Source organism: Microtus oregoni, unplaced genomic scaffold (genome assembly GCF_018167655.1).
Source record: "Microtus oregoni isolate MIOR12 unplaced genomic scaffold, Mior012 000043F_ref0000047, whole genome shotgun sequence".
Taxonomy (NCBI): domain Eukaryota; kingdom Metazoa; phylum Chordata; class Mammalia; order Rodentia; family Cricetidae; genus Microtus; species Microtus oregoni.
This window is the reverse complement of record NW_024543210.1, coordinates 2467956-2491880: the sequence shown is the minus strand read 5'-3', so window position 1 is coordinate 2491880 and position 23925 is coordinate 2467956. Positions and strand designations below refer to the sequence as shown.

The window sequence follows — 23925 nt, the reverse complement described above, 5'->3', positions numbered from 1 at the left end:
AATATAAAAGAAAACTGGCTGCTCTTGCAGAGTACCAGGCTTTGGTTCCCAGCACCCACAAGGTTGCTCACAACCATTCATAACTACAGTTCCAAGTAACCTGATGCCCTCTTCTTCTGCCTTCCATTTGCATCTGGCACAGGCATGGTGCACAAACATATATGCAGGCAAAATACTTATACACATAAATTTTAAAAGTTAATTGAGATTTTGAGCTGGACGGTGGTGGTGCGTACCTTTAATCCTAGCACTTAAAGGTGGAATTCTGAATTCAAGACCAGCCTGGTCTACACAGTGAGTTCCAGTAACCCAGTCTCAAAAACAAAACAAAAAATCAAACAACAACAACAAAATTTAAGATTTTAGTTAGCTTTCTTAAGCTTGGGGGATTTTATAACCTACTATCTACAGCGTTGGAGAAGTAGCTCAGCTGCAGATCACTTGCCCAGAGTGCTTAGGCTCTAGGGGCATTCCCCAGTACAAAAATAAAACAAACCAACCAACCAAAAAACAAACAAACAACCCAAAAGCCAGTTGTAACTAGTGCCCTATGTCTTTAATTTCAGCACTTGGGAAGCTGAGGCAGGAGGATCCCCACAGGTTTGAGGCAAGCTTGGACTACAGAATCAGATCCTGTATCAAAAACCCTTTTTCTATATAAAGAAAACAGAGACCAAGTATAATGACATAAATGTGAAATCCCAGTACTGGGAGGGCTGAGGCAGGAAAAGCCCCTGTTTCAGGGCAGCCTCAGCATGTAACTTCCATCTCCTGCACACCTGCTGGAGCTGGGCTCTCCTTAGGTCCTGGGCTCACAAAGGAATTAGCCAGAGTCCCTCCCCACCAATTCCCTCTGCCCTGTGCATCCCAGAGCTCCAGCTTCAGACCTACTTCACACTGTTCCACTTATGAGAGTGCACTTGGCAGTCTTGTTCGTTCATGTATCCAAATCTTTTGTCTATTTGTCTTATTTATTTATTTATCCTTTTATATCTATCTATCTATCTATCTATCTATCTATCTATCTATCTATCTATCTATCTATCTATCTACTTTTGGGTATTGTTGAGACAGGGTCTCTCTATAGACCAGGCTGGCCTCAAACTCACAAAGATCCATAGGCCTCTACTTGCTATGTGTTAGGATTAAAGGCCTGCGCCACCATGTCTGGGCAACTGTTACTTTTTTAAATTAACGTGTGCGTGAGTGTGTCTGTGTGTGTGTGTGTGTGTGTGTGTGTGTGTGTGTGTGTGTGTGTGTACATAAGCCACAAGTGCGGTGGAGGTCAGAGGACAACGCATGCCTTTAATCCCAGCACTCAGAAGGCAGAGGCAGGCAGATCTCTGTGAGTTCAAGGCCAGCCTGGTCTATAAGAGCTAGTTCCAGGACAGATTTCAAAGCTACAGAGAAACCCTGTCTTGGAAAAAAAAAAAAAAGAAAGAAAAAGAAAACCTCCAACTCAGGAAAGTCAACAGGTTTGGCAGCAAAGTAAGTTCAGTCATCTCATAAGCACACATCCAGATCTTTTTTTGTTTGTTTGTTTTGGTTTTTTGTTTGTTTTTTTCAAGACAGGGTTTCTCTGTGTAACACCCCTGGATGTCCTGGAGCTTGTTTTGTAGAGCAGGCTGGCCCCAAACTCACTGAGCCTTCCTCGGCCCCTCAAGTGCATGAAGCTGGCTGGTATTATAATCTGAACTGGACTCAGGAGCTTGGGCTGTTGGGAAGTCTCTGCTGTGCACCACAACTATAGAGAGATGGGTTAGTCTCTGCTGTGCACCACAGCCATAGGGAGATGGGTTAGTCTGTGCTGTGCACCACAGCCATAGGGAGATGGGTTAGTCTGTACTGTGCACCACAGCCATAGGGAGATGGGTTAGTCTCTGCTGTGCACCACAGCTATAGGGAGATGGGTTAGTCTCTGCTGTGCACCACAGCCATAGGGAGATGGGTTAGTCTGTGCTGTGCACCACAGCCATAGGGAGATGGGTTAGTCTGTGCTGTGCACCACAGCCATAGGGAGATGGGTTAGTCTGTACTGTGCACCACAGCCATAGGGAGATGGGTTAGTCTGTGCTGTGCATCATAGCCATAGGGTGATCAGTTGGAGAGGCAGATGTTAAGGCCCTCACTCAGGTCTAGGAAGTTCTGAGCATGGGTACAGGATCCAAGAATCTAGTTTCTTAGCTGCCTGGGCCCCAGCATGAGTCCTGGTCAGCTACCCAGCCCTCACTATTCCTTAATCCCTTCACCAAAGCCCAGGGGATGAGGGCAGCTCTTTTCCCTAGGAGGGTGTCCTCATGGAAGCTAAGCACCAGAGGAATGGTGTAAGACCGGTGTTCGAGCCACTGAGAGTTCACACCCATAAAAGGAGTGGGCTAGCCACCCATTGTCCAGTCATCTCACACAGATCCCAGCCCCCCAGGCTCAGTGAATGTCTGATTTCTACCAGTTTCTTCTTTTTGGTCTAAAGAAAGGTCATTAGTAAACCACTGGAGAACCTCCTGTCTGTACTTCCCTCGTCTGCATAGCTGGAGTCTTCTAAAGTACATTTTCAGAGTACTATCCCTCAGAAAGCTCAGGGGAATGTCACATGCAATCTCAGAATGTAAAACATGTAAGTAAGCAGTGACAGCTGTTCACTGTGAGTCGGCATCTGAAGGAAAACTGGCTGCACTGTGACAGGCTCTCCAGCACACACACACTCCCATAAACCCCTGACCTCCAGCCAAAGCATGGCATTCTGATCAGGCTTGGAGGCTGCATGCTGGGCCCAGCTCAGCCCGGCCAATGGCCCTCCATATCGGAGGCCCAGAGGTCATGCCCACAGCATGTGTGTACACAAGCATGTATATATGTAGATACCAGGAACACCTGGTATCTCACAAATGCTCCTAGAGACACATGTCAGAGAAGTGAGGGCCAGAGCAGAGACATGATGTAGGTAGGATGCCAGTCTGAGCAGAGCCTGAGTGATCTGGGCTGCCCTTTTTGTCAGCCATGGCAAATGCAAGGACACAGTCCTTCTGCTTCTCTGCTCTGAAGCCGCGTCATGTCAGGTGACTGAAAATGGAAATATTTCAGTTTTGTTTGAAGAAACTGAGTTTCTTCACCCCTCAAACAGGGCTTGGCTCACTGAATAAGATCAATATAGTGGTCTATTATTTGTGTTTGAGTAAATAAAGCTTGCCTGAAGATCAGAGAGCAAAGCAGTCACACTAGTCAGCCATACAGGCCAGGCAGTAGTGACACATACCTTTAATTCCAGCACTAGAGAGGAATATAAAATAGGAGGAGACAGGCCTCAGGCCCAGTCTCAAGCCTGAGGATTCATGGAGGCAGGATCGCCATTGCAGTCTGAGGTAGAGGGAAGAGCCAGTGGCTGGCCACTTTGCATTTCTGATCTTCAGCTTGAACCCTATTATCTGTCTCTGGGTTTTCATTATTTGTGCTACAGATCACATTGCTAAGAACCACACTGCCTTCTGTAACGCTCTGCTTACATAAGAACTACACCACACACTGGTCACTGAAGACACTGCTCTTCACACTTTACACATGCGACTTAAGCGTCAAGCAACCTTCAGAGGTAGACGCTAAGAGCTCTCCATCTTCGGCCTAATAGTAACGCAGAGAAGCCCAAGGAGGATCCCAAAAGTACACGGCTGAATATGGACTCTGAGCCACATGCTGTATCATAAACAGTAGATCCACACTTCCCCAAACACAGCTGGTGAAGTGCTCAGATAGGCCACTGCTCGACTCAGCCACAACAGACAAACTGCCAAGGTTCAAGCAACATTGTACAATGGAGAGGGGAAGGAACGAAGGAGCCAGGTGGAGTAGAGTGCCGTGGACACTGTCTCCCAGGCGTGACAAGGCCACAGAACTACCGACTGCACTTCAGCCCCCCATCAGTGTCCTGTTATGGAAGGACGAGGAGCTCTGTAGGCCCTCAATGGAGACATTTTGTTCAGTGGTGAATCTTCTGGTAAGGTGCTCCTGTAGATAACCTCTCGCCCGGAGCCGGAGCCGAGCTCCTATAAACAACCGAGACTCACTGGGTCTCACACACAGGAAGAAATAAGCACACCCCTGATGCAAACACATACATGCAAGCAAACACTCAAACACATAAAATAAAAATAAATATTATTTAAAGATATGAAACTATAGCCTAGTCTACAAAGCAAGGTCCAGGTCAGCCATGGCTACACAGAAAAACAGTCCAAAACAAAACATAAGAAAGTACAAGAAGGAAGGGGCTAGTTGTTTTTCTGTTTGAGTTTTGTTGTTGTTTCAAGACAGTTTTACTGTGCTGCCCTGGCTGCCCTGGGACTCACTCTGTAGTCCAGGCTGGCCTTGAACTCACAGAAACCAGTACCTCTGCCTCCCAGGTGCTGGAAATAAAGGCGTGCGCCACCACCACCCAGTTTAAAAGAGGGATTAGTTGGGAACAGGAATGGGATTAGCAGGAGTTAGGGAGGGAAAAAAATGGCAGAGAGGGCAAATAAGATCAAAACACATTATAGACACGTATGAAAATGTCAAATGAAATCTATCATTATTTACAATTAATATAGGCCAATAAAAAACAACCATAATGCCAGGCAGTGGTGGCACACACCTTCAATCCTTGTACAGGAAGGCAGAGGTGGGCGGAGCTCTGTGAGTTCAAGGTCAGCCTGGTCTGTCTGTGGAATGAATTCTAGGACAGTCCAAACCGTACAGAGAAACCCTGTCTCGAAAAACAAAAAACAGGCCGGGCAGTGGTGGCGCACGCCTTTAATCCCAACACTTGGGAGGCAGAAGCAGGCGGATCTCTGTGAGTTTGAGACCAGCCCCAAACCTCAATTAGCTCATCTGTAGCGATGACAGAAACAGGACCAATGGCAGTTTGTTCTCAGCAGTGTGCATGTACTTGAAAATATGGACTCTGAAGCCGGGCTCAGTTCAAGTCTGAGTTCTGCTGCTTACCAGGCAAGGTGCTTTTTTCCCTGCTCTTTGATTTCCTCATCTATAAAGTGGGGATATGAACAACAGGCAGGGGTGCAGGGGATCTTGGGCAGTGTATTTCTATAAGTATTAGAACAGAGCCTGAGCAGTGTGAAGAGCCATGAGCAGTGCAGCAGCAACCTATACTTCTTGTGTTACTAATTCTGGGATCATAGTGTGTATTTCAATAATAAATGCCTTGCAAATGCTGCCAGCTTTTATCCAGATTTTAACATCTAGGGTGCCTGGTATAGCTGGCAACAACTTAGATTCAGTGCAGACAATAGAGCCCCTGGCCTGTGAAAGATACGCAACACTCACGATAAAGGCCATGAGCTTCTATTAGGTATTTACAGAAAAGTGCTCATCATTGTAAAATGGTATCTTTCAAAGCTCAGAAACAACTTGTAAGGACTGTGAGCCATTCTCAATAATGTAACCATTGGTCAAGCATGGTGACATAGGCCTTTAATCTTAGCACCGAGCACTTGGGAGGCAGAGGCAGTTAGATGTCTGTGAGTTTGAGGCCAGCCTGGTCTACATGTCTACATACTGAATTCCAGGACAGCTAGTACTATATAGAGAGAACCTGTGTCAAAAGAGAGAGAGACAGAGAGAGAGAGAGAGAGAGAGAGAGAGAGACAGAGAGACAGAGAGACAGAGAGAGACAGAGAGACACATAGAGAGAATGTAACCACAGCAGCACTCAGAATCCCCCCAACTCTAGGCATAACCAGCCCGTGAACACACTGGGTCCTTCCCTGTACACGAAACACCCTCGGCACTGTCTTCCTTCTGAGCCTCAGGTTTCCTCTTGGCTACTTGCTTTTAGATAGCTCCAAAAACCTCTCATTTTGGAGGTCCTGCGGGCAAGCAAATGAAGCACTATTTTCCCTGCTGTTTTGTTGTAGTTAATCTGACTGGCGGACCATGGTGAAAACAGCTGCCTACTTTCCTTTTTTGGGGGATCCGAAGGCCTCTTTGTGAAAAATCACTGACTCTTCACTTGGGCATGTCACAGTATCCAGGGGTATGTTTCATACTTTAGGAGGATGGAAACGCCACCTTCAGACCATACTGATGCCCTCACTTCTGAACTTGTGTCCCAGAAAAAGCCATCAAGTTGGATTACCTGTGCACAGACGTCTGACTGCTCTACCCCAACACTTTCTCCCACCTACCTCTGTCCCGAAAATAGACCCAGGTACGGTAAACACACTTGAGGATTTGAGTTTCCATCATACTTGGCCACCTTAAGAAAAAATTGCCTTTTGCAAACCTTTCAGTGATTGTCACCCTGCATAGCAGGCAGATAAGACAGACCTGTTTGGGTAACTGTCAACAATGATTATCTGTTGGTCTAACTGCAAGTCTTTCACAGTCTCTGAAGGTAGATATAGAAAGAAATGCTTCAGTTTCTTCAATGACACAATCTCCTGGCTATTGGGAATTAAATAAATAATTTTCTAAATATACCTTTCTCAAATGTCTAAACACATAGCAACACAGACATTTCTCCTCCCCTTGAGCATAAAGCATAAATATAGCACACCCCAGAAGTCAAAAAAAGGTTTCTAACATTAGGTATGTATCTTACAGTATCTTACAGATACAGAGAATTGTCATTAAACAACCAAGAAAGGGACGTGTGCAGGCTCCCTTGTTTTGTTTTCTGAGATGTGCCCTTATTATGTAGCTAAGGACTTGCTATTCTATAGTCTATACTAGCCTCTGGATTCCTGTCATTCTGCCTCAGCCACCGGTACTCTGGGACTGCAGGTGTGAACTGCCATCAGCCCTATACAGATTCTTTAAAATGTAAAGTGTTGGGGATGGGTGTCACTAGGTGACAAAGCACGTGCCAGAATCAGCTGTTTGAGGCAAAGGTTTAAGTTATCTCTGATGCTTTCACCAGAGCGCCATCACAAAGACGGTGTTCACAAGACTCTACGGCAATTGTCTGCTCCTTTTCCATTTCTTTCTTTCTCTTTTCTTTATGTATTTATATTCCTCCAGTACTAGGGATTAGACCCAAGGCTTTTCACATGCTAGGCAAGCGTTATACCACTGAGCTAATATCCTTAGGCCTTTCTTCTTTAACATTTGAGACAGAGTCTTGCAACTTAGCCATGGTTAGTCTTGGCAATCTTCCTTCCTCCATCTCTCAATAAGCCTGGATTACAGGTATGTCCTACCAGGTCTGGAAGCTGTTTTGCTTGGTTCTGCTTCTCATTTGTCCTTTGGGTATTACGTGATCTAGAAAATAGACTGTCTCCTATATCGCTTTCATAGTTGCATTTCATCATGACATCTAACATAACCTTGAAATCAGATACTCAGGGACATCTGCTCAACAAAAGCCAAAGCTCTGCTTCCTGGCACCCTCAGGACACTCTGCACACATCCAAGGCCATAACAGGCCATCTCAGCAAGTGAGCTGTCACCAAACAGTGCTTTACTGCTCAGAGGGAAGGAATGAAGGCGCATCCTGGAATATGACAAATGCAAGGAGGGACGATCCTCCCTATGGCAGTCCAGGGGAGAGCTCGGCTTCTTGGGAGCACAGGAGGGAATGGTGAGCAAGGGAGGAGCTGGGGACAACACACCCTCAGAGTGAAGCCTTGTGAGGAGGGCATGCCTTCAGCCTAGCCTCACCCAAATCACAGGATCTCCCAGAAAGCTTGTGGCTTCTTCAGTCATCACTAAGAGGCTGTCAGAACAATGCCTCCTGGGCCCAGTGCAGCAGCTCCGTACTGCACACTTCCCTGTTACTATAGTCACTACAGCAGTGCAGTGGCTACAACACATAGGGGACCCCAAACATTTCTTACAAGGTCATCTCAGGTTACATTTCAAAATTCTCTACATACCTCGTATTAGCTCATAAATATTCATGTCCATAAGTTCACATATTAGTGCAAGAGAACCAGATTTCCTGTCGCTGCGGAAGAAAGCAGACTTTACTTTTTCTTGTCTTAATCAGAAAACATAGTCAAGTCCTTTAATATGCATTTGTACACGTTTCTGGTAAATAAGGCATTCTTACAAGAGACATTAATGGCCATGAGATTATTAAGATGGCACAGATTTTGACTTTGAATCAACATTTAGGCTAAAACCAATATAAAATACTATGAAAACTCTAAAGCAAAGCTCTAAAATCACCTTTAAAAAAGATACATCATGAAAATAGAACATTAATTACCAGCAGAAAGAAGAGAAAAGCTTGGGAGTTAATGAATTTAGATCAAGCTTTGTGGCTGCCTGATTAGTTTTTCTGTTTGTTTATTTTGTTTTACTGTTTGAGACAGGGTCTCTCCATTATGTAGCTCTGGCTGTCTTGGAACTCATGTACACCAGGTTGGCCTCAAATTCATAAAGCCTTGAATTCATGGAGATCCACCTGCCTCACCTCCCAAGTGCTGGGATTAAAGGCATGTGCCACCATGCCCAGCTACACGTTTAGTTTTGATTGTTCTATGTTATATATTACTTCAATAAAATCAAGATAACTTACAATGGGGGTGGGGGCAAAACCCAAAACCCATCAGAGGAAAGAAGAAAGACAAATGCTATCACTTACACGGGGTCCGGGTTTGAAAGTGAGTGGCGCAGAGGCCTGGGAATACCAACAAGCTTCTGAGTTTACTCAGACCCAAGTCATGAAACTACATTGCCCCAGATGCTGCTCTGTGCACCTCTAGTCTGCCTGGCAGGGCTCCCTTTGCCTATGCAGCCTGTCCTGCACTCACAGAACTTGGCACTGTGCACATCACAAATGAATGCTCACCTCCCATATGTGGCTGAGATGACTTCCAAGAACACTGCAGGCCAAGAGGCCACACAGCTATGACAAGACTCAGCATTTTGATTTTAAACTACATTGTGCCATGACTGACATCTACTATACTTTTGTTGGCAGATGTGTTCCTTTGAGACTTTGATAGGCCAGGTCCCTGAAAGCTGTACATGGCTTCTATACCTAGGGCACCAACCCACAGAATGGCAGGTCCTGGAACCTGCAGCCTGACTTCCCAGCTCAGTGAGTTCAGAAGCACAATGCAAATACAGTGGCGGGTGGGGGTCCCATGGCTGTGGCCATGCTCTGCTTTCTTGATTGACAGGTAAACTTTATGCAAATTATTCTATGAACATGAATGAAAAACATCGTGAAACTGTATCAATTATGATAAGAATTATGATAAGGTGCTATGCATTCATAAGAAAGTAATTCACAACAAGGCATAGAGATCTGACTAAGCTGCAGGAGCCAAACCTTGGAGATACAGGCTTTCCAAACATGGGTAAACCAAAACATTTTCATATCTGGAATGAGACACAACTTGCTCAAGTAAAAATAAAATGAAGTGATAACTGTCACCCTCTCAGCTACGAGACAAATGTTTTAAATGTCTAGCCACGATAAAAAATAATCTTTAGTATTAAGTTTTCTACTTTCGATAACTTTCCAAGCTCAAATATACTTACAAAACCACTTCATGCAACGTAAGAATGTTTGGGTGTGGATTCAGGCGCCTCAGTGCTTGTATCTCTCGTAGATTGTTCACTTGCTCAATACTATTATGTAGGCAAAAATGCACAACTAATTTACAATTAGGTCAACTATAAAATTAAGAGTTATGAAATCACATTTATTTCCCATGATCAAAATGTAAAACCTCACTCATACTTCAAGTTAATCAAGTTTTATTTTTTCCACCAAAAATTTAAATTAAGAATAAATTAGTCATACATCTTCATTATCTTACAAGATTCAAAGTTTCTTTTTTGGTGCTGGGACTCAAACATATGCATGAGAGATGGGAGACATCAAATCAAGGCTTTTTTCTTTTCTTTCTTTTTAAAATTTTTTCAAGACAAGGTTTCTCTGTGTAGTCCTGGTTCTCCTAGAACTTGTTTTGTAGACCAGGCTGGCCTCAGACTCAGAGATTTGCCTGCCTCTGCTTCCTGAGTTCTGGGCTGGGATCAAAGATGTGAGCCAGTACCACCCGCCTTAAATAAAGGTTTTATCATTTAGGACATAAAATTTTATCATCTATTATCACAAAAAGATTTTTGGTTGTTTAACATAGAAATATATAAAATTTTAATTAAATGTGTTGAAAATATTTATTAATAATTTATGTTAAAGAAAATTTACTAACTCATGAGAACTAAGCAACTAAATAAGTGCACACTAGCTGAAAGTCAGCACTTCAAAGTTCTGGGGTACAGAACTCTCATTAGCATGGAAAAAGTCTGCTTTCTCAGCATTCATTTACCTGGAGACAGGTGAGTCCACCCCAGGCTCTTCCTGGATGAAGGGCACTGCATTTACTGCTCACATTTTGAAGCCTATCAAAACCAGTGCACGGCCATGAGCTGGCTATTGGTGCCGAAAAGTCCTTTGAAGAAACCACTCCATTTTGGGCTATGAGGATCACACCCAGCCAAATAACCCATTGTTCCAGAGTCTTCCATCTCTGAGTCTCCAAAAAAAACTAGGGATGTCTATCTTCCTGACTGCTGGCTGAGTTCTGTTCTACCAACTTTTCCCATGTGGAAAGTTCAGCATGTTTAGTTTCTTTGAGAGGTTGTGCCTATCCGCACATTAGTACATTTCTGCTTCTTCTGAAACACATTTATTGAGAAATGCAGGATGCTACCCAGAAAAAGGCGCAGGACCCAGGAAAAATTCCCACAACCAGCTGCATCCCAGAGCTAGGTGTCAGCTGGAAGGCTGAGCAGCTAGCTAACTGGAAGCCTGCTATAGTCCGAGAGTATTTTTGACTGCCTTTCTCTGTTTCCTCCCTTGACCCAGCACAGTATTCAAAGATCTGTGTGTTTACACCTGCCCGTGGCTCCCTGGCTGAGTAACCCCGACCCCACCAACATCCTCTGCCACAGCAAAAGTGCCTCCCTAAATGCTTTTTGTAACTTATCCATTTTTAGTTTATGTGCATTGGTGCTTTGCCTGCATGTCTGTGTGAGAGTATCACATTTTGAGTTACAGACAGTTGTGAGCTGCCACGTGGGTAAATGTGAATTGAACCTGGGTCCTCTGGAAGAACAGTCAGTGCTCTTAACTGCTGAGCCATCTCTCCAGCCCCCCAAATGCTTTTAAAATAGAGCTTCCTACAACGTATTCTATAGAACATAATTATCAGGAATTTTTTATTATTGTTATTATCATTACATTCATCTATTGTATATGTGTACATGTGTGTCTATGTGTGTATGAGCACATGTACATGCACCTGTACTATGTATTCTATAGAACATGATTTATCAGGAAAATGGATTTTTATTATTGTTATTATCATTACATTCATCTATTGTATATGTGTACGTGTGTGTGTGTGTGTGTGTGTGTGTATGAGCACATGTACATGCACCTGTACTATGTATTCTATAGAACATGATTTACCAGGAAAATGGATTTTTTTATTATTGTTATTATCATTACATTCATCTGTTGTATTTGTTCCCCAGACAGTTTCTTTTCTATTTTGGGGTCATATAGACATATATAACTGAAGGTATCTATAAAAATCTAGGAATTGCAAATGAGAGAAACAGGCAATATTTGTCTTTCTGAGACACAAACTTAGCTATCTGTCTGCCTCTGCCTCCGAAGTGCTGGGACTAAAGGCATGTGCGACCATACCCAGCTATTTATCATGAGGAGATTATGTTCATAAATTGCTGAGATATGAATTTTTGGGGTTGGGGATGCTGTTCAGTTTGTAAAGTGCCTGCCTAGCATTCATGAGGCCCCAGGTTCAGTGCCTACCACCACATGAACCCACTGAGTTCACAGAATTATTATCTTCTTGTTTGTTCTCTGCTTATCTAAGAATGCAAAGGTTGTCAATGCAAATGCACAGCTCTCACCTCAAAGAGAGGAAGAGACTGTTTATTCTGGAGTCACATAGGTGTGACCGTGGCTCAGAGAGAGGAAGAGACTGTTTATTCTGGAGTCACATAGGTGTGACCGTGGCTCAGAGAGAGGAAGAGACTGTTTATTCTGGAGTCACACAGGTGTGACCATGGCTCAGAGGGAGGAAGAGACTGTTTATTCTGGAGTCACATAGGTGTGACTCTGGCTCAGAGGGAGGAAGAGACTGTTTATTCTGGTGACCGTGGCTCAGAGAGAGGAAGAGACTGTTTATTCTGGAGTCACACAGGTGTGACCGTGGCTCAGAGTTAGGAAGAGACTGTTTATTCTGGAGTCACATAGGTGTGACCGTGGCTCAGAGTTAGGAAGAGACTGTTTATTCTGGAGTCACATAGGTGTGACTGTGGCTCAGAGTTAGGAAGAGACTGTTTATTCTGGAGTCACACACGTGTGACCGTGGCTCAGAGGGAGGAAGAGACTGTTTATTCTGGAGTCACACAGGTGTGACCGTGGCTCAGAGGGAGGAAGAGACTGTTTATTCTGGAGTCACATAGGTGTGACCGTGGCTCAGAGTTTGACTCAGATACCATGTTCCAATGTGGATAACATTTTCCTGAAGTTCTTATAGTAACAGAACAAAGAAAATCTTTAATCAGTGTACTTTAAAATACAGTAATGGAGAGAAGGCTCAACAGTTAAAAGCACTTTGCTGTTATTACAGAGGACCTGGGTTGGTTGACGGCCACCCGTGACTACAGCTCCAGAGGATCTGACCCCTTCTCTGGCTTCCAAGCGTACCTGCACACATTTGCTACACATACACACACCCAGGCCTACATAAACACACATGAAAATACACTGCTGGGAACATCAGGTAGGCAGGCTCCAGCAAAGCAAAGAGATTTCTGCAATAGGCCTCAGATGCAATCCGATGACATTCTTAGCCTTTGGTGGTGGAAAATCGTGGTCTTTTAGTACATTCCAGAAAGGATTTTTCCAAACAGTAAAAGAGCTGTTGATCAAATGAAGAGGTGAGCAATGAGTGGCTATGTAGGAGGCTAACAACTCTCTGTACTCCAGTTCCAGAAGACCCGATGCCCTCCTGGCCTCTATAGGCACCAGGCCCACACAAATGCAGACAAAACACCCCTACACACAAACAACAACAATAATAAAGACGGGCCGGGCAGTGGTGGCACACACCTTTAATCCCAGCACTCGGGAGGCAGAGGCAGGCAGATCTCTGTGAGTTCGAGACCAGCCTGGTCTACAAGAGCTAGTTCCAGGACAGGCTCCAAAGCCACAGAGAAACCCTGTCTTGAAAAAAAAAAAATAATAATGACGGCAACAACAGTAACAATAGGGGTTGGGGAGATGGCTCAGTGGTTAAGAGCACTTGCTACTCTCGCAGAGGACTGGGTTCAGTTTCCAGTACACACATGGTGGTTCACAACTATTCATAATTATAGTTCCAGGGGATCTGACCTCTGCAGGCACCTGGCATGCATGTGGTGCATATATACATGCAGGCAAACACTCAAACACATAAAATAAATCTAAAAAATAACATAATAATAAAATAACCAAAAGTAAAGAGGTTCTATATTAATATGGGGAAGTTACCAAGTTGTCTTCATAACTTCTTTGTATGTTTAAAATAGTAATTTCTTTGATATAAAAACAAATCCATCTAGTCTAAAACCTCTTACTGCAATATTTCTTGGTTACAATGAGGCCAGCAATCATACAACAGGTTTTGACTCCTTGGTGTGATGTTCCCGGAGAAGCTGAGACTTTAATGTGGGACGAGGCCACAGCAAAGGAAGTATCACCCAGGACCTGGAGAGATGGCTTGGTGGGTAAGAGCACTGACTACCCTTCAATCCCCAGCACTCACATGGCAGCTAACAGCTGTTTCTAGCTCCAATTCCAAGGGGACCTGATGCCCTCATCTGGTCTCTATGGGCATTGCATGCACATGGTACACAGATATACATGCAGGCAAAATACTCACACACAAAAGATAAAAATAATGTAAAAAATTATAAAAGAAAGAAGCATCACACATTAGAAACTATAGCTCTAGGGTCACCACTTCCCACAAAGAGCGGAAGACCGCTTCTGGGGACTAAATTTCTCTCTTCCTATCTGCAGATTGTTTTCCCAATATATTAATACATTAATTGATTCATGTAAATAAGTTTCCAGGTACTCTATGACATTTCGCTGAGGTTTGATTTATAAAAACTCACCATACACATACTGTGTGAAGTATAGCACACTTTTACAAGCATGTTGTCGGTGTTAACACTGACATCACTGTAAACTTGGACAAGAGAAACCCGGTGTATTAAACACTTTAGCTCACAATCTTAACTGGCCAAGGAGGTGTTATAGCCTACACACCTCTAAATGAATAGCAGCTTCCCACTGACATAAGATGTCTATGGTTCCGTCCTGTCTGGTCACATACCTTTCAAAGTGCTGCTTCATCTGTTTACAGGCATAGTAGTTTCCATCTCTCAGGCTCTGCATCTTCATAACTTCAGAAAACGTTCCCTCTCCTATCTTGCCAATTGCTTTGTAGTCTATAAGTAGAAATAAAGCTTAATTTACGCATATATTTCATAATACTTCCCAACAAACAATCTATCTCTGTGTAATTTCTCAACAACACACTAGATCAGTTTTCCTAGCTCCTCACAGTCCCAGAGCTATGTTGTGTTGGCAACAAGGCGCCAACTCCTGCTCTTGCAGTATCTGCTCTCCCTGGAGAGAAGGGATGGCATCACTGTTCCTGAAAGAGGTGAAAGGCTCTCAACAGCTCCAGCAGGAGGAACAGGACATGGGCTGTGGCTCCAGGCAGATGTCAGAGCATCTGAGCAGTCTTCTGAAAGTCACCCCCCCACACACACACCCGGTCCTGCAGAGCACCCAGTCCCTCTGCAGCTGTCTCCTAACATTCTCACGTGACCTAATTTTCTGAACACTATCAACAGCTGTCCCTGATTTTGCAGCCGCTACCACCACCCCCATGCTGGGCAACGGTTTATGCTTCTGACCCAACTGTGTGACACACCTCTCTGCTTTAAATGTTTGGAGTTTCCCAGGTAACAGCAATGTGAGCTTAAAAAGGAATGTGCCTGTGAACGAAGCCCTAGAGGCACATGGCTCTAGTGGCTGTGGAAGCAGCAAGAAGGCGGTGAAGGGCTGCCTGTCCTCGACCAAACGTCCATGGTCTCCTGGCACAGGGGAGGTGATAGGGAGTCAGGTGATATGACTAGACACCTTCACAGGGTGTCTCAAGGAAAACGCAGGCACAGCCAAGAATCACCATTTTCCAAGCAGAAATGGAGGAATGGGAACATGCTGGGAGCACCAGGCCCATGGGCAGGAACAGTTTCTACAGACCAAATAACAGACGGCTGAGACAAAACCCTTTGGCAAAGGGCAGGCCAAGAGCCTTCTCAGTAGGGCTGGGAAACTGCTCAGCGGGTAGAGTGCTTACCTAGGGCAGGAGGCCCCGAGTTCCATCTTTGGTACCACAAAAGACAAAGCCATGTGAGTAAATATGGTGGGCAGAAAGTTACCACCCCAGTGGCAGAGCTTTGAGGAAGCTTCTGTAACTGAGAAGCAGAGGAAGAAGCCAGGAAGAAAGCAAGGTGGAGAGCTGGATCTGCCTACCAGAGAACATGGAGGGGTGCAGAGCAGAAGCAACTGTGGGAAGCAGCTGCACAGAAGCAAGCCTGACTAGGCCAGCCTTGGCCTTCAGACCTAGGGTGCATCCACACAGCAGCCTTGACCGAGGCAGCCCGAAAGGAGGCATCGCATCTGTAGGCATGCACACTTGCATCCTTGGCCAAATTTCTTTTTCTGTTTGTTTACTGAGACAGGATCTTTCTATGTAGCACTGGGTGTCCTGAAACTCACTATGTAGACCAGGCTGGCCTTAAACTCGCAGCAATCTGCCTGCCTCTGCCTCCCGAGTGCTGCGGTTAAAGGTGTGCATCATCAGCCTGGCTTGGAATTCATTCTGTTGTTTTTGCTTTTTGCATTGTTTAAATAATTTTAATTGCTGGGCAGTGGTGGTGCACACCTTTAATCCCAGCACTAGGGAGGCAGAGGTAGAAAGAACTCTGTGAGTTTGAGGCCAGCCTGATCTACAGAGCGGGTTTCAGGACAATCAAGGCTATACAGAGAAACCCTGTTTTAAAAAAAACAAAAAATTTCTTTTTATGTTATGCATATGGGTGCTTTCTCTGCACATATGTCTGTACCACATGCTTGTCTGGTGTCCACAGAGGCAGAAGAGGCTGTTGGAGTCCCTGGGACTGGAATTCATATTTGAACACATAAAATGTACGAGAAAGGGTAGGTCATCTGCAAAGATGTCCAACAAACTATGAATTCAATCTAGAGCATGCCACAACTGATGGGGAAACCAATGTTAGTGAACAGCAGCACCCCAGCGACACCCTCCGCCCTCTCAGAGTGCTTCCTGGGGACAGGTGCGATCAGCTTTTGCATTCTGCTGACTCATTTCTGCCCCATGTGAGCATTCCACACTAAGCACACAATACATGTACAGGTAGGAGGAAGGTGCTGGAAAGAAAGAGTCCACACTTCCGCAATTATTAGTTTCCACTCTCAGGAGACATGCCACAGATAACATTTAGAGACAAAGACAGCTATCATATGTTACAATAGCAAAACTAGGCTTATAAGATCATTTCCAATTTTTTTTTTTTTTTTTTGGTTTTTCGAGACAGGGTTTCTCTGTGGTTTTGGAGCCTGTCCTGGAACTAGCTCTTGTAGACCAGGCTGGTCTTGAACTCACAAAGATTCGCCTGCCTCTGCCTCCCAAGTGCTGGGATTAAAGGCGTGCGCCACCACCGCCCGGCCATTTCCAATTATTAAGGAGGTATTATGGAACAGCTATAAGTTGAAACATTATATTTTGCTGACTGTACTTTCAACTAATAATTAGAAAGATGGGAAAATGTGCAGACATGATGCCAAGAAAAATAAAATAGCAATGAGCTTACATATGTATGCATAAGAAAAACTGAATGCAAAAATTCCATGTTTTGCATTTATATCTAGGTAGGAATAAAGGTGACTTTAATCTTCTTCCTAACTCTTTTCTATATTGTTCAATGCTCAAATACATTTATCTCAAATGTTTGTAAAGATGGGCATTTCTCCAGACGGTGGTGGTGGATGCCTTTAATCCCAGCACTCAGGAAGCAGAGGCAAGCGGATCTCTGTGAGTTCGAGGCCAACCTGGTTTAAAAAAAAAAAAAAGATGGGCATTTCAAGACCTTTAAGAAATCAAGGAACTTGCTTGTGTGGGAGCTCCTTTGGCCAATAGTGTTTTTGTTTTTTGGGGTTTTTTTTTTGGATTTTCGAGACAGGGTTTCTCCGTACCTTTTTGGTTCCTGTCCTGGAACTAGCTCTTGTAGACCAGGCTGGCCTCGAACTCACAGAGATCCACCTGCCTCTGCCTCCCAAGTGCTGGGATTAAAGGCGTGCGCCACCACTGCCCGGTGGCCAATAGTGTTTTTAAGATAGCAGCCCACTTGGACTATTGGGCAAAGGGGCTCCACAGCACTTGCTGACTAAGAACCAACAGAAAATAAAGCGAACTGTCTTAAAGGTGAGACCAGTGTAGAGCGGTCTTCCATGGGCAGGCTGCATATGAGAGCTCAACTTTAGGAGGAGGAATCTAACACTATCAGTTCCAAAGTGTTTCACCACAAGTAAATTGAGCAGGCTTGCTTTGAAAATGGGGGGAGGGGGGTGTCAACTGTGAACTTTAAAATGTTAAGTGCACAAACAGCATCCTAGCTGGCTCCAGACCATTGAACCAGCAACAAACTGAACCCGCTCCCCCACTGATGGCTGGAATAGATAAAGGGTCACTTGTTTCCCCCTGGCTCTGCTGGCAGACACAAGGTCTGGGGTATAAAATAAGAATGACAGGTAGGAAGAGAGAAAGCAAGAGCCCCATGGGAAAACACCAGGAAAAGCACCTTTCCTGCCAAGGGAATCTGACCTATTTCACAGGCCTTCGAAATAAAACATGGCCTGCAAGGAGGGCACAAGACAGTTGGGAAGGGGGCACAGAGCTGTGCTATTTGAACAAAAGCCTGATCCCATGCTCAGTTATCTAGGGAGAAAACCACAAGAGTCAAAGCAGAGAAAAGTAAACCATGGCCTACAGAGGGCTACATCTGGGCTAATTAAAATTCTACTCATTCTTGTTCAATTAAATCTGTGGATGTGGAATTCAAACCTATTAGCACTTGAAAAGTGAGGTCAAACTTGCCTTTCCTGAAACCTGTGTGTTGAGTGTAACACTTTCATTGGCAGTTGCTCCCAGCCACGGTGGGCCAGGCCACACCCACCGTGCAACCCAGACCAGCGGCTGGGTGAGAAGGGCTGAAGAGGTTAATGCTGAGGGCAGCCGGATCTACAGGAAGAGAATTCCACCCACTCAAAGCTTTCTGGGAGATTAAGTAGTTCAAACCACACTGCTAAAACCAGATCAGGGCTCTGAACAAAAAAGGCTGTACCCAATTAATTATTTCTGTGGTGAGCAATATTGTGACCTGAATTGCCAAACATGGCAAAAACACAAAAGGACACAAAATTATTCAAGAGCTAGTAACCATCTAAATTTAAACCACATTTACTAACCCAGGTAGTCTACTACTAGGAATGTATGGCACTGGTAACCCTGCAGCCCCCAAGAAAATCTGTATTGCAATGTGTGTATACACAGAAAACTGATACACTTTAAGAATACTAAACAGGACCAACTGTGTCAAGTCGGGAAGATCCTGGAACTAACAAAAAATTTACTGGTTGAATTTATTACAAAGCCAGCATCGCTTTCATTTATTTTTATTTCAAAAGTTGATACTGGTGGATATGTTTGTAAAAACAGAAGGTGATGTGCATACTAGGAAGAAAATGGGAAAGGGTGACTGAGAAAGCTTGCAGCCCCTATGAAAGCAGTGGCAGCAGCGGTAGTGTGTAAATCTCCCCAGTGAGCACACATGCCAGCTGCTCTTCTCAGAGGGCACTGAATAAACTTCTTTCAAAACACAAATCTCTGATATAATAGCAAATCATTATCACCCTTTAGTAGTATAATTTTGCTTTTGTTTTTGTAGGTATGTCTAAATAATCCATTAGAAAGTCCAGACAGGCCAGTGGTGGTGGCGCAGGCCTTTGATCCCAGTACTTGGTGGATCTCTGTGAGTTCGAGGTCAGCCTGGTCTACAGCGAGAGTTACAGGACACTCAGTGCTATATAGAGAAACTCTGTCTTGAAAACCAAAACAAGGGCTGGAGAGATGGCTCAGCGGTTAAGAGCATTGCCTGCTCTTCCAAAGGTCCTGAGATTAATTCCCAGCAACCACATGGTGGCTCACAACCATCTATAATAAGATCTGGTGCCCTCTTCTGTCCTGAAAGGATACATGCAGGCAGAACACTATACATGATAAATAATTAAATCTTTACTTACAAAAAAGAAAAACAAAACAAAAGTAAATAATAAAATTAATAATTCCAGACAGGAGGCTGGGCGGTGGTGATGCACGCCTTTAATCCCAGCACTTGGAGGCAAAGGCAGATGAATCTCTGAAGTTTGAGGCCAGCCTGGTCTACAAGAGCTAGTTCCAGGACAGCTAGGAGGACTGTTACACAGGGTAACCCTGTCTCAAAAAACCAAAACCAAATATATATATATATATATATATATATATATATATATACACACACATATATACATACATACATATATATATATATATATATAAAATCTCCAGTCTGGATAAAAGATGAGGATTAGATGAGGACAGAAAAAGTCTGAATTTTCCACTTTCATTCTTTCCTTCTCATGTCTTCCACCCACTGGACAGCAAGGCATTCACTCCTAACTTCCGTGTGTCAGACACAATGCATGACACATCCACCATCTCCTCTGACCCTTGAACAAATCCTCTGAGATGGTTGTCACTATTCCTGTTTCTACGTAAGGGCTGAGGGGACTGGAGAGATGGCAGCTAAGAGCACTTACTGTTCTTCCACAGAACCCAGATTTGATTCCTAGCAGACTGGAATGATTTATTCTGATATGGAAACGAGAGCCATGAAGAAAACCAGTGTAACAAAGGTCAGTAATGGGCCTGTGGCTGCCATATTTGCTTAGCTCCGTGCCTGGCAGCTGTGTCCACCTAGCTCCTGGCTGCAGAGTACACTTAGCTCCATGCCTGGCTGCAGCATCCACCTAGCTCCTGAGCCCATGCTCTTAACTTCACCCTAGGACACCTTGCTACTCACTGTGCAAACAATGCACAAGGCAAAGAAAAAGGACAGAAAAACTGACTAAACATGATTGTCACCAAAAACTTGGCCACGATTAATTTCCGAACACACAATGACCGCCAATGATTCAAAATCAAACAAATCATAAAGCTGAGGTGCGTTTAGTACCTAGCCATGCTGCATCATACCGTGACTTTCCAGAGCCTTGGTACTGAACAGACAACTGGGTGCCAGCTCAGCAAACGCCATCATAACCCACAGCACCAGTGAGCCCTTGCTGGGTTCTTACTAAATTTACAAAGATTTCTGTTTGTACAGGAATATAATGAACTGGTTACAGAAAACAAGACTCTTCATATTTTCCTGTCATCATTTCTCAGCACATGAGTATTAGTATTATTTCTGAACTGTACTGTATTAGAACAGGGTTCTCAACCTGTGGGTCATGACCCATTTTGGGGGTCAAATATCAGATATCCTGCATAGCAGATATTTACATTACAACTCATAACAGTAGCAAAATTATAGTTGTAGATACAAGTTTCTGTCCTGTCTGTCCTGCAGCCTGGTCCCGCAGCCATTCAGTCCCAAATAAACACACAGAGGGTTATATTAATTACAAACTGTTTGATCTATTGTTCAGGCTTATTATTAAGTAGCTCTTGCAACTTAAATTAACCCATAACTCTTGTCTATATTCAGCCACGTGACTTGGTATCTTTTCTCAGTAAAGCATTCTCATCCTGCTTCCCCTGCATCTGGCTGGTGACTGACTCTGTGCCTTTCTTCTTCCCAGAATTCTTAGTCTGGTGGCCCATCCTATACTTTTTGTCTGGCTACTGGTCAATCAACATTTTATTAAACTAATATGGGTGACAAATCTTTACAGTGTAAAGATCCTATAATATTAGTTATGAAGTAGCAATGAGATAATTTTATGGTTGGGGGGTCATCACAACATGAGGAATTGTGTTAAAGACTACAGCATTAGGAAGGCTGAGAACCACTGGATTAGGAAGTCAAATTGCCATTTGAGTAGCTGACAAGTTGTACTTCAAAAAAAATTGTTAAATATGGTTGGAGAGATGGCTCAGTGGTTCTCTTGCAGAGAACTGGGATTTGGTTCCCAGCACCTATGTGGTGGCTCAAAAATGACTGTAACACCAGTTCTAAAGGATCCCTGTTCTGACCTTTCCAGGCACTGAATGCACTCAGAAATGACTGTAACTCCAGTTCTAAAGGATCCCTGTTCTGACCTTTCAGGCACTGAATGCACATGGTGCACAGGCATACAAGCAGGCAAAACACCCACACGTATAAGAAAAAATATTTAAAGATTAAGTTTGCATATATAATTTGCATTTTATCATGTATCTGTTTTTAACTTTTCTGAGCTTTTGTTTCTTCTTTTTTAAGTGTGTATAAACGGTGCTTGTGTGTGTGTGTGTGTGAGAGAGAGAGAGAGAGAGAGAGAGAAGAAAGAGAGAGAGAGAGAGAGAGAGAGAGAGAGAGAGGGAGAGGGGATATCATAGCTGAGCTGGGAGGAAAAGCTCTGGTGTTGGCCTAAATCGTCTACCTTATTTGTAGCAAGGTCTCTTGTGTTTACCACTGCATATGCCTGACCTGCAAGCTTTTGGGGAATATCCTATCTCTGCCTCCAATCCCACAGTAAGAATGCTGGGATTGCAGGTACACGTTATTGCATAAGACTTTGTTCTGTTCTGTTTTGTTTTGTTTGTTGCGACAGCAGCTCTCTAGAGTGTAGCCTTGGCTGTCCTGGAACTTGCTATGTAGACCATGCTGGCCTCAAAGTCAAAGAAATTCGACTACCTCTGTCTCTGAGTATATAAAGGTAGTCTTCCAGCCAGGCGGTGGTGGCGCACGCCTTTAATCCCAGCACTCGGGAGGCAGAGGCAGGCGGATCTCTGTGAGTTCGAGACCAGCCTGGTCTACATGAGCTAGTTCCAGGATAGGCTCCAAAACCACAGAGAAACCCTGTCTCGAAAAAACCAAACCAAAACAAAAAAAAAAAAAACAAAAACAAAAAGGTAGTCTTCCTTCCTCCCTCCTTCCCTCCCTCCCTCTATCCCTCTCTCCTTCCCTTCCTTTTTTTTTTTCTCTAGACTGGGTTTCTCTGTGTAACAGTCTTGGCTATCTTAGAACTCACTCTGTAGACCAGGCTGGCCTCGATCTCACAGAGATCCGCCTGCCTCTGCCTCCCGAGTACCACATCACTCGGCGGTAATCTTTCTTAAAGGAAGGAATACAGTGGCACAAGACTGTATAGAAGGCAGAGGAAGAGGGACTGCCCCAACTTTGAGGCTAGTTTGGTGTACACAGTGAGTTCTAGGCTCTAGCCAGGGCTGTCTCAATCAACAATAAAACTAAAAGCAGAAAAGTTAAAAATAAAATGAATACGAGGGATTGATAGATACACATACAAGCATACACAGGACATGGTAAGAGTGGTCACCTCTAGAGCCTGGAACACAAAGGGTCCAGAAGGAAAGATGGACAAACAGAATGCCCAAATGATCACTTCTACCCAGTAAAACAGCTGACCCCAGGTACTCTGGAAGAAAAAGGCGACATATCACCCGACATACGACTTACAAGGTACTTAATTAAACTACAGTTAATCATGAGAAAACCATCAACTGAATCCAAATTTGGAAACCAAAGAAATATGACACCAAAATATAATTTGTGATTCTGGAAACAAAACAACCGTAATGACAATTCCTGAGTTAATGGAAAAGACTGAACTAGGAACCGTATATTGAGTATCAGTTGCAGTGAGGTCCCATTTTCCAAACACATCTGCCATGGGTAATGTGTGGATCAGCATGTGGCAATATGGCCATATGTGACTATGTAGGGAATGCCCTCGTTCTGTGTGAGGGAAGTGAATGTTCACAGGCACATACATGCCATGCTATGTGTGTGGAGGTCAGAGGCAACCTCAGGTATTGGTCTTCACAGAGTCTCTTGTTGGCTTCCGAGTGGCCAACGCAAAGGCTCGTAGGCTCCCAGGGCTTCCTGTCTCCACCTCCCATCCTCCTGGAAGAGTACAGTAATTAGAGACAGGTGCTACTGCCTCTGGCTTTCCGGCAGAGAGGACAGAGCTCAAATTCCCATACTGGTAGAGTAAGCACTTTATCCACTGAGCCATCTCCCTAGCCTCTGGACCTTACATATACTTGCTGAATTAGTAGTGGCGAAATGTTATGATGTCTACAACTAACTCAGTGCAAAGAAACAAATCTGTCAATTAAACAAACAACACCAGAGCAAAAATGAGTATGCAAAAGAAGACAAAATAATGAAAAGACTTAGAAATATGCAGGGTACCCTCTTAATTCTTCTGCACATTTGAAAATGAAATACTTGGGCCGGGCGGTGGTGGCGCACGCCTTTAATCCCAGCACTCGGGAGGCAGAGGCAGGTGGATCTCTGTGAGTTCGGAACCAGCCTGGTCTACAAGAGCTAGTTCCAGGACAGGCTCCAAAGCCACAGAGAAACCCTGTCTTGAAAAACCAAAAAAAAAAAAAGAAAATGAAATACTTGGGAAGGAAAAGATGAATATATAGATATCATGTGTCTATACGTGTGCACTACGAAGTAACAGTATAAAGATCTTTTTAATTGCAGCTTTGTGAGGCATTAATGAAAATGATAACCATGCTGGACTTGGTAGCA

General features: G+C 44.1%; 1 protein-coding gene across 11 annotated transcripts in view; it reads right to left on the bottom strand.

Annotated features, from left to right (window-relative positions):
• Positions 1-23925, bottom strand: part of Mok (MOK protein kinase) — a 34570-nt gene that overhangs the window by 9253 nt on the left and 1392 nt on the right. For 7 of the 11 annotated variants that reach the window (XM_041633461.1, XM_041633458.1, XM_041633459.1 and 4 more), the window contains exons 2-4: positions 14364-14478; positions 9481-9570; positions 7863-7933 (exon numbers count right to left, since the gene is read on the bottom strand). In XM_041633461.1, the coding sequence (XP_041489395.1) occupies positions 7863-7933; positions 9481-9570; positions 14364-14431 (229 nt within the window). In that variant the 5' untranslated portion in view covers positions 14432-14478. The remainder of the gene's footprint in view (positions 1-7862; positions 7934-9480; positions 9571-14363; positions 14479-23925) is intronic. The other 4 variants (XM_041633466.1, XM_041633469.1, XM_041633467.1 and 1 more) reach the window with 2 other exon arrangements.